The sequence below is a fragment of the Neopelma chrysocephalum genome, unplaced genomic scaffold (genome assembly GCF_003984885.1).
Source record: "Neopelma chrysocephalum unplaced genomic scaffold, ASM398488v2 Primary Assembly neopelma1_24, whole genome shotgun sequence".
Classification (NCBI taxonomy): Eukaryota; Metazoa; Chordata; class Aves; order Passeriformes; family Pipridae; genus Neopelma; species Neopelma chrysocephalum.
Window position 1 is genome coordinate 7,289,551 of NW_020897693.1, and position 17,233 is coordinate 7,306,783.

The 17,233-nt window shown below is 40.6% G+C and overlaps 1 protein-coding gene across 5 annotated transcripts in view; it reads right to left on the reverse strand.

The window, feature by feature from the left end:
• Nucleotides 1-2,290: 2,290 nt before the first annotated feature.
• The window catches only part of PTPN5 (protein tyrosine phosphatase, non-receptor type 5), an 82,666-nt gene continuing 67,723 nt past the window's right edge, over nt 2,291-17,233 (reverse strand). For all 5 annotated transcript variants that reach the window (XM_027701786.1, XM_027701769.1, XM_027701762.1 and 2 more), the window contains exons 11-14: nt 16,653-16,763; nt 10,959-11,119; nt 8,126-8,239; nt 2,291-4,390 (exon numbers count right to left, since the gene is read on the reverse strand). In XM_027701786.1, coding sequence (XP_027557587.1) covers nt 4,297-4,390; nt 8,126-8,239; nt 10,959-11,119; nt 16,653-16,763 — 480 coding nt within the window. In that variant the 3' untranslated portion in view covers nt 2,291-4,296. The remainder of the gene's footprint in view (nt 4,391-8,125; nt 8,240-10,958; nt 11,120-16,652; nt 16,764-17,233) is intronic.

Sequence of the window (17,233 nt, forward strand, 5' to 3'; positions counted from 1 at the left end):
CCTGGTGCCAACACGGCTTTTAATTCTGAGTAAATAATTCAGTCTTTCTCTTCATTCAGCTTCACTATCAACTGAGTAAAACTGACACTGCTGCCCTGCTGGGGACTATATGGCACACAAGCTTGGGCAGATCTAATTGTAACCCCTTCTGTGACTTTCACACCAGGCCAAGAGAATGTAGCATCTGCTGTGTTCAGGTGCTGGAGCCTGATCTGTGTCAGTGCTCAAAGGAGAGTGGACTTTTCTCTTTCCTTGCATGTAACCAAAGGAATTAACCTCTTTGAATATGTGAAATTCACTTTGAGACACCTGAAAATAACATTTGTGTTGCCTAGAGCATGCGACTGCCTGTACCTTATGCACAAAGCTGCAAATGCTGCTTTCATTCACATATTTCTTCCGTGCTTTTGAATGGAGCATTTTTTTTTCCTTGCAGGACTCCTGGGCTGCCCTACATTATCCTAAGTTGATAATCACTCTTGCAGACACAGCACATCTACAGACTTGGCAGAAGAAACAAGGTTATTCCCCACATATCTCTGAAAAAGTGCTTTGTTTTTTCTCCATAGCAAATCTATAAAGCATACTTCATGTCAAAAATAGAGTGACATGGTTATGATTAACAAATTGTAGATTTATCATACCCCTTTGTATAAACTGGCTTCCAGGGAAAGAGCACATGAAAACATAATAGTTCAGGTCCACTTCTAAAACCTGCCAACTCACAACCAACAGACATACACTTTTTAAGGCCACCTATGAGCAAGCTACACAATTTCTCCACTGAAGAGACAGCAGGGAAGTGACAGGAAGCAAGGTCCTGTTTAGTGATGTCTTCATTCTCAAGCTCATTTTGCAACTGCAAATTCACACGTTAAGATTTTCCAAAGTAGATGAATTATAGAGGAAAAGTCCAGAATAAACAGATACTTTTGAAAATCTTGCGAGGAATGCAGTTCTCTACTCTATATGACTGCTGGGTAGTTGACATTTCAGAATAATTTGACCAAGTCATTTTTATCTTGATCCTTCAGAGAGTGAAATGTACTTTATCTGGGGACAGGTCTTATGCTCAAGTGCATCTAAGTTTTTGTTTTTACATAACTCTGGTATCTGCTGATCTCACTACCTACAAAAGGATGGAATGTGCCATTGGTCTGTTACCATGACAGAAGTATAAACAAGATAATAAAATTGCTTAAGTGTGATGACCAATGACCAAATGAACAGTGAAAAAGCAGGGCATTGAGCTGGGGTCTGCCCTGTTCACAAAGTGTGAAAAAGCTTATGAGACAGAAGACATCACAGTTGGTTCTAAATAAAACCATCTCAGGTTTGTTATATGCTTACCCACCTGCAGAGAGGAACTCAGTTCTCTGGGAAACAATTGTGTTGTAGGTATTAGTGCTGTAGTCTTCAGTTCACAGAGGCCTGGACAGTGAGCTGGAGAAGGTGGATGATGTATGCTTGGAATTTTCATTTAACAGAGAAAGAGTGCCCAGTAAAAAGACAAGTCTAGCAAGACACATAGCTTAGTTTAGTTCCTATTGTCAGCTCGGTTTCAAACATACTGATTACAGAAGCAGCAGCCCCACTCATCTCAAGTGCTTGTGCACAGCCAGAGCTCCTTTCTGCTAATCTTAAGCGCTTCTTAAGACTACCTCTGCTGTTAGAAGATGTCAGAACAGCTGATAAAAGGTCCTTCAGACCTCAAATTCTATTTAAAAAACAGTAAAGAGAAAAAGAGACAGAAATATGTTAATTACAATAAGGCCAAAGAGCAAATAGGAGGATTAGCTCCAAATCTGTTAGATAAAATAACGTTTCAAGAGGCATTTGAATATTTTGATCCTGACAAGTGGTATGCTCTTGCCTGGTATGAGATGGCAGTAGTGCAACCCTCCTAACCAGACTGTGCAACTAGGCTGACATGTGCTTTGTAGCAGTGAATTGATGCAAAACAGCCCGATTTTATCAATTAACACTCTCTCAGGGCATTCCACACATGTAGAATGGGAGTGGACATCAGGCTGGATTTCCTTCATCAGTACAAATTGTTCACTTCTACTCAAGTCAGCGAATCACTGCCAACCAACACCTGCTGAGGATCTGCGCAAGGACCTCAAGGTCAGTATCTTAGAGCCCTTCATACCTCATTTGCCATAAAGCTATTCTCCTCTAGAAAGTCTCCTTGTGCAGGAGGCAACTTACACATTGAACTTAGCTCCTTTATGCACACTCCTATAAATCATCCACAAATATTCTTTAGCAGATGCACGGGAAGCTGATGACAGACAAGTAATTTTATTCATTGAGCCAGTTTTGACACTGAAGGGCACTGAACAGCTGAAAACATTTATAAGGAGTTCCACTTACAATGTTATTTAGAACATCAGTGGTGATTTTGTTATTTCTAAGGAGCGCTTAGATGGAATAGTGTTACCCCTTTGAAGAAATCAGTAGCAGTGGGGAGAATAAAGCTATCAAGATTTACATAAAACTAACAGTCATGTTATGCTCAAAAGCTTAAGTTTATTGCTCTATTTAATGACTACCACCAGTATTTTAAAAAAGGATGCCAGTTCTTCCTGCTAGCTTCTCACTGAAGGAAATATTTTAAATACAGCAATAAAATCAAGAGGTTTAAAGATAACACATTTTGCCACACATTCATGCAAACCCTGCAGACAGGATTTTTACAGGTTCATGGATACAGAATAAACACAAAGATGTGTACTGAAATAATGGGAAACTTTCCCCACAGTGAAGAAGTTGGAGGCATAACATTTCAGGCCCTACCCTGCACCTACTGACGTCAATGACAAAACATCAGTGGGAGCAGGATCAGCCCTTATCGTTCTGAGAGCTGCTTTACCTTCTCCTGATTAGGAAGTGCAGTAAATTCGCAGAATCTCCTGCACTAATATAAGCAGTGGGTTTTGGTTATTGTTACAATAAAGAGAAGCAAAAATATTTTTAGTAGGTCATTACAGCTTCTATTCATAAAACACTCATCTTTCATGTCAAGGATCCTGCATACCTCCATTTTTCTCTGCTCTTAATGAAGTACTTAAACGTGTGCTTACCTGTAAGCCTTAAACACAAAATACAGTCTTCACAGCCTGATTGAGTTCTAAAACAAAAAACATGGGCAGCAGGCTGTATTACTGACAAGGAAACTGCTGCCTGGACTAGTGGTCAGAATGGGCTAATGATTGTCTAAATTTGGTTTGAGGGCAAATTTATCAAAAAGCAGCCAACAAGTTCAGACTGATTTTTTTTTATAAAGGTGCCTATAGAATTTGCATTAATTTTAATAAGCACTGGGCACCTGGTCACCTTCAAAGCTTTGAAAGAAGTTTAAATTCATAGATTACAAGTGATTTTATTATTAGATTTTTAATAAATACGAACTCACAAAATTCCTCACCTGATTTTGAATCTCAGATTTCAGGGGAAATTGTATTCTGATTGTGGTCTGATAGTGTAAAAATAGAAACTATTTGTAAAAATCAAATCTGTTTGCCAGATGACTGAAATGCCAAAATATTGACAAAGAAAAGGTAAAGCGTGAAGAATTTATGTTCAGATTTATTTCTACTATTCGTCTCATATTCAGCCAGCTGTCATGGTACTGGGGTACAGTGCTGGTAAGAATTCAAGGTAAGAATTTGACTTGCATAATTGAAATATTTTTCCCCTTTAGTTCTGATAACACTGGTGGTGGACTGCTTTAGAAAAAATAAACAAGCAAACATGATGTGTGAAACATCGTTTCAATGTGAATCTACTTGAATCTTTCAATGCAGAGGCTCAGAAAGTTTACGATATACACAGTATTCGGTAATTTTATAAGTAAAAACAATCAGAAAGAGGCAAAAAGTTACTTTCAAGCTTAGTCAACATACGGCACATTTCAGCATGACAATTCAAAATGTTTCACACTGTATTTGGATATATTAGCAATGCTCTTTTAAAAAGTAGCAAACTGAAGACAGTGGATTTTTTTCTGATTTTTTTTCTTGCTTTTGTAACAAATGAAGCTACTATTCTTATTTACAGTATAAATAAGCCTTTTTTGGTGAAGATTATGTCCTGTCACATAGTTTAAGACAAGGTGTACCTCAGCTCTTAAATGTCAATGCAAACAAGAGCATAAAAGCAATATCAAAGTAAAATAATATATCTTTCCAGCTAAGACAGCCAGGTTACCATGTGTCTCTTATCAGATCTGAAATATATCTGAATGCAGTCAAAAGTTCTCTTGGCTTTAGCCTTTAGGAATATAATGGACACTTATTCTTCTGCTGTTCTAGAAAGCTGTTTTCCGTACAAGCTCATGACATGATGGACAAATTGATACTGTTCACAAGTCTGGATCATTCCTCCCCTGAAAAGGAAAGAAAAAAAGGGGAAGGAAATAGCAGTCTTATTACAGCAAGCACATGAGGGAATAGCACAGCTAACATAAAGCTTGTGCTCCAAACTAAAGGTCTATTCCAAAGCTTCCTGAAATGAGTGAGAAGTGCCCCTTGATTGCAACCAGCTTGCAGTCTGACCTTGAGCTCCATTTTAAAAATCTCTGTTAAGCAAGGAACAGAAGGCAGTGAGAACAGGAATGGGCTTTATATACATTTTCCTTGTCAGAGGCCTTCATCCCGTAAGGCAACATCATCGTCATTTACATTCATGTTACCTGAGCACCTGTACTCCAATAACCACTTTAAACACCGTGAAAAGCAATCCCCATCCTAAAGCTCTAGAGAGATAGATGGGAGCAGGGGAAATAAAGAGGGGAAGTAGCTTATCCAAGACTTCACAGCTGTACTAGGGACTGAATTTGGGACTATAGAGAGCTAGGTCAGCCCAGCCCAGCCCAGATAACTTGTGCAAATTTCTCATTCTGCAATGAGGATTCTTTCCTCTATGCCATCCCACATCATGCTTTTTTGGCAAGTTCACCAGGGATGCCCTAGGGATGGCTAGCAGGATTTTGGAACAGACAATGGAACTTTTCTAAAGTTACTCAGATTTGTAGCTGAGTTGACTGTTGGTGCACACCTTGATAGTAAAAGACTCCCAGCACAGTAATCTATTTTGGTTCAGCTTGTTTTTCAGCTTTTACTGTTCTCTTTAAAACTGCAAACCTGAAAGGAAGTGCAAACAGGAGCAAAAACAGTTTGATTTTCCATGTACCATTAACCTGTGTATTTCTGCAAGTAGTGTATTAAGCAACACATGGGCACTACAGGGGGAGAAAGAAATGAACAAAAATAATCAGGATGAAGTTGTTAATTTTAAGCAGATTTAACAAACATTTAAAATTCTGCCAAGAGTACCCCATCAAAGGTGATATGACCTCTTGGTAATGCATTGGAAAACAATTGAACCCATGGTTCAAACTCACAAAAAGTGTATGCAGAATTGTGCCAGCACTGGTGCTGTAGCACAGATCCTGGGGGCACGGTGCCAAAAGGAGGCTGAAATGACCAGTGGGGTTGAGCAAGAAGGGAACCTGTGGGTGACCAGAGCCAACCAGACCGTGTCAGTCTGAGGAAGTGCCTAAGTGGTGCATTCCCTTAGAAACCTTCACCAGAGGAAATTAATGAAGGTTCCTTCCTCTGAGCCAAATGGATAGCAGACACTCTCCTTGGGAACTGCCCTCTTCTATGGGGCCCAGTTTCACAATTATGGGTCACACAGTAACCACAGAAGTAAGGGGGAGCTGAGTGGGCAAGACGACGTTCTCCTCCAGCCTCTCGCACTTATTTTGTTAAGCCGCTCCTTGAAATAACAATGAGCAGTGAAGGGCAGGGACCCATGCTCCAACTCTCATCAATTAGCAAAGGTGAAAAACACCCACTGTGTTTCCAAAAAATATATTTCCTAGCTGAGCATCTCCCCCTCCACCTGCTCTACTTAATACAAGCTCACAGTTGATCTATTTCTGAGTCCCTCTGTGCGGCACAGAGCATTGAAATACATCTACGTCAGTCCGTGACACACAAGGAACGTTAGTCATATCTGACAATTAATTCCCAAGCAATTCCATTAACAGTGGGGTTGCACCCTGAAGTTGTAGCAACACAGGCACTAAGGTGGTCGTTGAATTTCAGACCACAGGAAATTATTTTCCTTTTTATCTGATTCCCTGCTATGTGATGGCTTCCTCCCTTCCCACACATATGCATGCCATGACACGTGCTTGCTGTCCAGGCTTTGGCACAGAATAGAGAAATTATATTTTCACCCCTTTTTGCCACAGAAACCTTTCATATCTGAGTTGCTTTGTGGGCAATGACAGCAAATGTATCTCAGCACTGTGGGAAGGATGCAGGAATGATTACTTCCTCTCCTTAGTCATAATAGGTTATTTTAGGATCAGCTGTTGGCCACTGATACAAAGCCCAGTGTGCAGGATTTTTCCAAGGGATCTGTGAGAGAATGAAGGGAAAGAAACATTTGTTCTCTTCCCACCCATGACAATGTCAAAGTTGGTTCTCAGGGCTAATGTCAACCTCTTTACTCCTGGGTGAAGCAGTGAGGGGCGTTCCTTTACACATCTACTCAGCCCTGCATGCAATCCTCTTTCCCTGCATACCTGGTGACTCCTTCCCATTCACCCTGTTTTCTCTAGCCAGTAATGACCAGGCAAGAGGAGGAGACGCAGTCGTCCTTCCTGTAGCTGCTTAGACACTGTCTCATCATCTCATGCTACTTTTGAAGTCACATGGAGTTTTTGCGGGGGTTTAGTGAAAATGAGAGTGGATGGCAGCATGACTTCCAAGAGACTACAAGCCCCATTTTTCAATCCTTGAAGAAATCGTGCTATTCAGTAGGAAGGATGGTGATATGCTTTCTGTCTTGAGTATTTTAGCCCACAACATTTAAATGGCTTTTTCCTACCCCAGCCCACTCCTGAGAGGTACATGACAGCTACAGAAGTTCCTGCAGTCTTTCTTTCCCTCCATGGTGTCCTGTAAGTGTGATTTCCCTTCTTCAGCCTCTAAAAATGACTGCCAGTTCCCCTCTGCCTCCCCCTTTTATTTTTAATTGGCTTTCTGTATCACACTCATTTGTAAGCAGGCATCTTCAACCTTCATTTGTATGGCTATTTTCCTGTGTAACATTAGTCACAGACACAAGATATTTCACATCCAGACAGATATTTCACTGGTCTGTGGATGATCAGCATTCACTATTCATATTCTGGTTTTCCTTTTCTCAAGAAGCCCTTCCTTGTCTGGTCTGAAATCCATTGAAATAGCCAAATCTCTAAGCCCCTGCAGGTCCTTGTCTATCAGAGCCTCAGCAGGGCAGCAAGCATTTCATTTTCTCCCTCCCACTGAGCATAATTTCTCCTCTGAAATAAAGTTCAGCGTGGGGTTGAGGTTCTTTTTTTCCCCTCAGAAAAATCTTTGGTATGTTTTTCGTGACATCTCTTCCCCCGACTACATTTATCATTATCATTAGAGAGAGCACTGAGACATGTTTTGATGGCACTTGAAACCAGTGGGAGAGGAAAAATAACATCTCTGGTGCAAAATTCAAGTCTGTTTACTTCATAATCAAACTCAAGGTGGTGTGTTAAGAAATGCTTAACTGGAAACCATTGAATTTGTGGAAATTTTCACAGCTCCTTTCATATGTCTCCAAACACTCCAGATTGTCTCCCTCTCCAAGCAATGTCTCTCCCAACATGGCTCATAGCTCCCAGTATGTGAGACCAGTTTTATTTACTCCACCTGGGAGGAAAGTCATGACCCATGGCTCTGAACAGAGCAGCAGAGATCTGTACAGCAGATCTTTGAGCCTTTGCTTCTGTATGAACATGGGGCTAACTTCTCAGCTAGTAAAAGGCCATCCCTTGCTGCATGCAGATGGGCAGCTATGCAGATTTTGATGCCAGCTGTGAGTCTAGCTCAGTTCTATGGCTGTTCATTAGGTTTACTGTTCATAAAATAGGCAAAGATTACAAGTCAGAACAGTTTAGAACATGAAGACGTTCTCTCTTGACCTCCATTTGCCTTTGTTTTTCTCCTCTTCCCATTTGTTTCTCTTTAAATAAAGGGAAATGTTACCATTTTTCTTCTTATTTTTCTGGAAAGGAAACAGGCTTTCTTACCTGTCTAACCGTAACTGGCAGGCTGTTCGCAATATGTCAACTATGCCCTCATTCTTCAGCTGTTTACAGCACACACTGGTTGCAATAAAGCAGCCAGTCCTCCCGATGCCTGCACTGAGGAAGGGAAAAGCAAAGAAAGGTGGTGGAGGTGTCAGAATGACTTTGGAACTTCCTTGCTAAACAAGTACCATTAAACCAGTACAAACCCCATTATCCCTTTTGCCCCTCCAACCTTTGCCAGGTGAGCGCTCCCAGACAGAAAGCCCAAACTAGGAAAAGATACTAACTACAGTGGGATAACACAATTAAGTGTGAGCCACTCATAGCAAAAGGGTGAACATTGCACATACAGTGCTAAAAATGGACTATTAGATACCACTTGATGCAATATGTTGTTGAACCTGCCATTGAACCATTGAAAAAAAAGCAGTTAAACTGTATTTCTTAGTTAGATTTGGTTTGACAGCAACCCTTACTTTGAAGGCAAACTTTGCTTTGATAGTCTTAATTTAACAGCTTCTTTGAAAGTTATTTTCATTCACAAGTGCATCAAAAAACGTAACCCTTGGTTAAATTATTAGAGCTAGCAGCAATATAGTAAGTGTGATGCCATTTGCTGATCAGATCTACAATCTAGTAATTATCTGAATTAGAGCAGGATATAACAAATTTGCTAATAAAGAAATGTGTTTGTCTTTCCTGAACTCCTTTGTATCTGATTCAGTTCCTGGTTAATGACCAGAATTGAATTTATTCTCAAAGGCACAGTGCTATAGAAGCTGTGAATTCTTCTTATCACCTAATAAACTAGCAGCAAATGCTGGAAGCCCTTTTTATCCGTGAAATAATTAAGTGAGCACACTCAGGAATAATTACTTGACACAACTACAACAAATCCTGCTTTCATTTACATTGTGAGAAAGTCATAATCCAAAACCACTGGCAACAAATGTACAAGAAACAGTGGAATTCATGGTTCACTGCTGCTCACGAAGTCCTTCATCTTCTAGCTGACCATAACAAAAGAGACCACAGCACAGAGCCAGAGCTCTTGACATATAGATTCCAGAGAGTTTTGCAAAGAAAGGGAAAAACACCTATTTTTAGATAAAGTAAACAGCACGGGACAGCACTTGTCCCAGGAGAAGCTGCAGGTCTTTCAGTGGCCCACACAAGGTCATAATCCCTCCAAGACTACACAAGAATGGCACAGTATCCACATAAAATACTTTATAATTCTTTCACCATGCCTCCTAGTAGTTTTTTTCAAATAAAAGTGCCCCGTTTCTCCCCAGATTATTACTTTGTCCTGAGGATGAACCTTACAAGAGGACAAAACAAATATGCATAGAAAGAGTGACATGGTGACCAGTAGCTTCACCTGCAGCAAATACCATAATGCTTCAAGGAGCTCTTACACAGTCACAGATTTCCAAGGGCAAAGGGGACCTTCTTAAAAAACATTTCTTATTTTTATCTGAACTCTTCCCAATTTGTTAACATCTGTTTAAAAACATAGGCAGAAAACCTGCACATGTGGTATCATACAAACTTTTTACTAGTGTTTACTCCATATTAGCCTATAGATGGATCTCTGATGGCACCAAGCTAACCAATCATTCATGCCAAGAGGCTCTTTAAAACATTCTCACTGTATAATACCCATTTACTATGGATTTTGGAGAGCAACCATCTGCTGTTTCCTAGAAAATGTTATGCAAAATGAAGTAAAATTCCTTACAAAAATCTCTTTGGCAAAATGTATTTTATTGAAATTATGGAAGATTACCCAGGCGAGATAACTGCACCTCTTATCAGTCTTTCTGCTATTTACCTGAAATAACTGCTTTGACAAATGACTTGTAGTTTCCAAGTAATCACATTTAACCTTTCTAAGCACTGGCAAAACAGGACTTGCTTTTAGACCTCTGGAACTTCTCAAATTTTCCGAGAACTACATTCAACTATACTAAACTTTAATGGTTTAGAGTCTGTGAACCAACTTTTTAAAATACCCTTGGATGAAAATCATTCAGCATATCTGATTTAATGATGGTCAGTAGTCGTTGCTTAACACACTCCCTAGTTAGCAGCGCAGAAGAACATACTTCATCACATCTACAAGTGCTAAGTACATCATCCTACTTCTTTCTGAAGACAGAAGTATCTATCTTCATCTATTTTTATTCTGCTCTGATTGATAATTACAATTTTCTCATCAGGCTTCAAACCACTGTGAGGATTTTGTTCCTTCCATACAAGAAGTTTTCATCTTTGCCAGGGCTTTTTACTGATACTTCAGTTTTACTATCAATTGCATAAATTTCCTGACTGTTGGTTAGTACTTGCTGCAATCAGCCTTATCACTGTTTCATTTACGTGCTATACTTAAATTATTGTCTTTGGCCTAATAAGGATTTTTTTTTTTAAAGCAAAGGAGGAATCTACAAAAAGGGAGTTTGAAGCTTAAAGTTTAATATTTTTATTTTTCTGCTTGCATGTGTCTTCCTACTCAATTTCATCAAAACTATGTTAATCTTTGCTAACTTGGTGCTTTAAAGATCATTAAAGGCATAAAATACTGGTAAGGAAAATGAAATAAAAGCATTCTTACAGGTAACTGAGCCTCCAGCACCTTCTCTGTTCATCTCAATCTGTATCTGAATGCAACACTGGGTAATAGACAACCGTTGTCATTAAATATTTGAAGTTCCAAGCATATTTCAGAAGCAGTTGGACAAGATCACCAATGTCTGACTTATGCCCTACATTATAGTATCTGCACTATGCCATGAAAAGAAGCCCTTAGAATTTATGTACAACATTTATTTACCTGCAGTGAACAATCACTGGGGCATTCTTCTCCTCTGCACTCTGCATGGCCTCTTCCACTTCCAGTACTAGCTGTAGCAGAGGAGGGGCTTGATCTGGTGTCTTCTGGTCTGGCCAAGACGTGTACCAGTAATGTTTCAAGTTTCTGACTTCTTCTCCTTTCTGCAATCCAGTTAAGACAAACACCACAAAGTTTTAAAAGAACTTCTTATTGTAAATTGATACTGAAACATGGCCTTCCCTTTCAGAGTGAGATGACTGAATCAATCTGCTGGAAAGACGACACAGCTGGACGCACACAGTCCAGAAGATTGCTGCAGAGCACTTTTTGATACAGGTGGTGGAAGAGTCAAAGAGGAGACGTGTGCTGCTGGACCTTGTATTAACAAAGAGGGACTGGTTGGGCACATGAAGGTTGGGGGCAGCCTTGGCTGCAGTGACCAAGATAGAGTGGAATTCAGGATCCTGCTCGGAAGAAGCAAGGGCAGTAAGTAGGATTACAAGCCTGAACTTTAGGAGAGCTAACTTTGGTTTCTTCAAGAAATTAACTGGAAGAATCCCTCAGGTTAGAGCCCTAGAAGATGGGGGGTCCAATACAGCTGGTTAATATTCAAGGATCACTTCCTCAAAGCTCAAGATTGGTGCATCCTTCTGGGTAAGAAATCAAGCAAAAGGGTTGTCACTGCAATCTTAAAAAAAGGCAAAGAGGACCCAGGGAGCTACAAGCCAGTCAGCATCAGCTGCATCCCCGGAAAGGTGATTGAATAGTTCACCCTGGATGTCACCTCTAAACATGAGGAGGAAAAGAAGGTTATCTGGAGTGTTCAACATGGATTTACGGAGGAGTAACTGTGCTTGACCAATCTGACAGCTTTCTGTGATGGTGTGACTGTCTGGGTAGATGAAGGGACAGCAGTGGACAGATGAGGGGACAGTGACTTTTGACACTGTCTCCCATAACATTCTCATAGGTAAGCTCAGGAAGCACGGGTTAGATGAGTCAACACTGATGTGAATTGAGAACTGACTGAACGGCAGAGCTCAGAGGGTTGTGAACAGTGTTGAAGAGTCAGCTGGAGGCCTGCAGCTAGCAGTGTTCCCCAAAGGTCAGCACTGGGTTCAGTAGTGTTCAGTTTACTTATCAATGACCTGGATGAAGAGATAGAGTGTACTCTCAGTATGTTTGCTGGTGATACAAAACTGAGAGGAGTGGCTGATACACCAGAAGGCTGTGCTGTCATTCTGTGACACCTGGACAGGCTGGAGAGCTGGGCGGAGAGGAACTTGAAGTTCAACACAGGCAAGTACAGGGTCCTTCACCTGGGGAGGAATAACCCCTTGCAGCAGCACAGGCTGGGGACTGACCTGCTGGGAAGCAGCTCTGTGGGGAAGAACCTGGGGGTCCTGGTGGACAACAATCTGTCCTCTGAGCCAGCAGTGTGCCCTTGGGACCAAGAAGGCCGAGGGTATCCTGAGGTGGATTAGGAAGATCATTGACAGCAGGTTGTGGGGGTTGACCCTGCCCCTCTATTCAGCCCCAGTGAAGTCTCACCTGGAGTGCTGTGTCCAGTTCTGGGCTCCTCAGTTCAAGGGAGACAAGGCACTATTGGAGAGGGTCCAGTGGAAGGCCACACAGATGATTAGGGCACTGGAGCACCCCACTTCTAAGGAAAGGCTGAGGGAGCTGGGCCTGTTTAGCCTGGAGAAGAGATGACTGAGAGGGGACCTTATTGATGTGTATAAGTATCTGAAGGGAGGGTGTTAGAAGGGTGGAGCCAGACTCTTTTCAGTAATTCCCAACAACAGGATAAGGGGCAACAGGCACAACCTGAAACACAGGAAGTTCCATCTGAACACGAGGAAAAGCTTTTTTTACTTTGAGGGTGACAGAGCACTGGAACAAGCTGCCCAGAGAGGTTGTGGAGTCTCTTTCTCGAGAGATATTCAGAACTCACCTGGACGAAATCCCATGCAACCTGCTCTAGGTGAACCTGCTTTAGCAGGGGGCTTGAACCAGATGACCTTTAGTGGTCCCTTCCAACCCAACCATTATGTGAATGTTAATGGAGAGATCCATATTGGAGGCCACACAACATAGAAATCTGGACTTCAAATATCGTGTCTGCACTTCAGTAAACTGCCTTAAAAAGAAAAAAATTCCTCCCTCCTAAAGTATTCTGCTCTTTTAGTGCCAAGAGCCATGTGCAAAACACTCCAGGCAGTCTGTTCCCTCTTGACAGATTCATTCAGCAAAGCCAGAGCTGTGCTTGTGACATAATTGCTTTCATAATGTATTTGACAGACAGAGAGCCAGGAGCCATATCTCTGTCTCTGATAGCTAGATAAATAGATGAGGGAGAGAGATGGGAGCTTATTTTTCTACCTCTTCTGACAGACAGACTTACATCAGTTTCCTGTCAATTCTACTCTTCTCTTAGACACTGTGAGAAATTCAGAGACTCTATGGAAGGTTGGAATTGTCTCTAGCTGCAGTCCATGGCTTTTTGAGAGACACAAATTCTGATTCTCTGTCTCAGCATGGCTATGAAATAGCAAATATGCCATTTCCTTTTCTGAGTGCCAAGTAGCACTGTGCGCTTCTGATTTTGTGTGTTCAAAGTGATATCCTTCTGTCTGATTTCTAAAGGTGCAAAATAGTAACATGGTGCTCAGGCAACTGGCCTTAGCCTACAGCCATTACATAAGCCAGCTGGCACAGGGCTAAATAAATGTTTTCAAAAGGTCCAGGAACAGAAATGTTATCTTCCAAACCCTCCCTCCAACACAACGCTGTCTGAGTTGAAGACGGGAGGGGAAAAAAAAAAAAAGACAAATTTGGTTCAAAGAACAAGGCACAAAAATCTGAAAATAGTTTCTGTCATCTGTATTCCCAAGTCTCTCCCTATGACTATCAGTGACTGAATGTTAAGAGTGCTCTGTGATTGTGCCATTTTCCATCCTTCTCTTTGGTTGACAGAACTTTTGCACAGCTTCACAGTGAATTAGATTGGGAAAGTGATCAAGTTAAATCTTTTTACTTTCTTGAGATGGATTAATTTTCAGATGGATTTATTGGTTTCCCCCTTTGGCTTACCACACAGTCATATAAATGCTTGTGAGGGAACATGGGAGAGATGGCATAAAGGAAGGAACAAGGGAGCTGGGCAACGGGAGGGTCTGCTTCATTGAGATGCTGTTCCATCTTACACTGGGTTTAAAATGCTCATTGAAGAACAGCCACAGGAACCTTAAAGCTACATCTAACTCACTTTAGGAAAAGAGAATCTTACTATTGTAGCACAGAGCCTGGCCTTAGGTTATTTACCCTAATGAGAAAATATTTTGTTTAAGAGAGCATTACCAGTTGTCATGAATAGTACTTGAGCTCACTTCAGTAAATCCAATCAACACTCCTCTGAAACAGGAACATACACAGTTGCATTTGAATGTGACTATGTGTGAGCCACAGAAGTTATGAACACTTGATTCTTAGCTCAGTTGTGAAAAATTATAATACAAATGTTGTCAATAACACAGAGAAAAAAGTAAAAGATGAAAGTCATCCAAAGAAAAACATGAATCACTACATAAAGTCGCTTAGTTGACAGCAATGGAAAACAGCCAAAGTTCTAATGATGAACTCTGGATGTCTTTAGTTTTGCCTACGGTGATAAAAGTTTTATGCTTCTGCTTAGAGAATCCTGACTTTTGTGGTTCTGTACACTTCTGTTTTGACTTTAACGAAATATTTTCTACTGGTGGTTCCTTGAGACTGAGAAGACATAGGAACACTTAGGAGGAAGCAAAATTTAAGTGATGGCTTGAAGTCTATTATCACGTATGCTGTAGCTGAGGTCATGAATCAGTGACTAGGCACTGGCAGGTTTCTCTGAGAAGGGAAAACAAACCTTGCCTATTGCCTGAGCTTTCTATAAATTCCTGAAGCTTGTCAAATCCTGTCCTCTATACTGAGAGAAGTATGACAGTCCACTCTGTAAAACATGCAGTAGTCATATATTGCTGGTGGTGGTATCATATATTTCTGACCACTCCTGTTAAAGGGAAAACAGAAGTCTGTTCATGGCTTCTCCAGTTTTCACTACCAAGTCACTTAATATACGCATGGTTTGGAGCTCCTACTCCACTATTGCTATTAAATGATAAATGTACAGCTCTAGGCAATGGTAACTTAACAAATGGAATCTTTATTTCAGCTTTAGAATTCAACAGTTCACATCCTGATGCTTGGGGTGTGGAGAAAGAGACATTGCCACACTAATACTGAAAACAAAAAACATTGTTTAACTCGGATGAAGCTGCAACTCTGCAACGTGTCACTTCCCACTTGTCAGGGAGTGTGATTTTCTCCTTGCTGCCTTAGCCAAAAGCGTGAGTGACAGACTTTCCACACTCTGAACATCCCAGACATGGGATATCATATGCTGGCTTTCTGCCTATTAGCATATGGCTGAAGAGACTTGAAACTGGTTGGATAAAAGAAGAGTTTTTCCAGCTTGGAAAGAAATTGTGGTGTTATACTGAGGTCAGGGATAGATCTGGTAGATGAAAGATGTATGAAGTTTATGTAAATAGACTGTTCTTATTAAAACATGTAGCTTGATATTCTAGAACCTAGCAAGGAAAACAGTTGTAAAATAGGACTCCAGTAGTTTAGACCAAGTAGTATCTAAGTACTTAGAAAATCAAACCCATGTTTAAGTTTCCTATCAACAAGATGATGGAATGGTTACGGCTCAGTTAGTTGGAAAGACACTAATATTTAGAAATGTAAGCATGAAGAATGTTGTGGAGAAAATATTTTTAAGAGTCATCAACAGTTTTAGTGTCTTGGAGCAGAATGATCCCTTAAAGTATCTTTGAAGTCAAGTCAGACAAATTACTCAAAGAATAAATTAGCATAGTACCTATTGAAAGGGGTTTAGCCTTGGGGAACAGAAGTAGTGCTACCATACCACTGACAAGTGCCAAGCAGACCAGTAGTCCCAGTGCTGAGAGAAACTGAAAATAGGTAAGCAAAATTAAAACATTTTTTGCTCAGTTCTCAACTCCTCCACTTCTTGCTAGTAGCACAAGTCATCTTAAGTATAAACAGCTCAGTCTGACAGCATCCTAATAATGACCATAAAAAGACAAGAATATTTCTTAGGAGCCTACCCATAGATACTACAAATTATGTAAGATACCACGCAGGTTAAAAATTCCCTGTTAGTAATTAGTAGCCCTTTGCCCAGGTCCATGGCCCTATGAATAAACAAGCCTTTGAATTCTACGGAACATCACCACAGAGTTTGGTGTGTTACTCCACAAGTGCTGTCTGTAGTGTGACTTGCAAAGGCTAATAAGAAGCTCTCTGTGAGCTACCATGTCATTCTAAATGACCAGTGAACTCAGAGGACACAGGCACAAAATGAGGCACTGGTTTCTTACCAAGTGAACGCCATCCTACTACAACTGGCCTGGTAGCTTTCAGACTGTACACATGCAATCTCTGACTGCTTATTTTACTGTAGTCTTCATATCAACGAGCCGAGCAAAGCTACGACGACTTCAGTAATGAAAAGTGGTATTTCTACAGCAGTACACCTCGCAGAAGATTTCTACATGGCTCTCCATGAACATCTCAATGTATAGGTTTAGACTTCTAAACTACTGTAAGTACATTGGAATTATTTACCTTTAGGGTGATGAGCCTTAAGCGGTAATCGTCTGCTTGTATGACTCTGTTAACTGTGATTTCTATGCCTTCATAGGTGACCTGTTCCTCTGGCCAATATTCTGTGCATTTCTGTGTGCAATATAAAATAAATCTAGTTAAGCAGGTATCGAGGGAGGTTCATTTTTGCTCCTCTGAAACTGGATACAGCACATGCATAGATGAATATGAATAAACTTTGTTTCTATAACAAGTACAAGTTTTCACTTTCTAAACAGGGACCACACTTCAGCTGATTTTTGCTGCACTCATAATAGCCTGATTGCTTGATTAAAAATGCACAAATCAAGTAATTACTAACCAAATCTCTTAAATACACACATCCTTATTTATCTTTGTGCAGCTGATGTGCATTTTGAAGGTTCATTAGGGAGACCAGTGGCAATGTGCTTGTGTTTTTAGATTAATCCCTTTCTTAAGATAATAATGATTAGTATAACACACACTAGTTACCAATATGGAAACACAAAATACAGCTTTCCTATTTTTTTATAAAGACTCAGTGCTCTCTGAATATAAAATGATCATTTGCATAAGTTTTT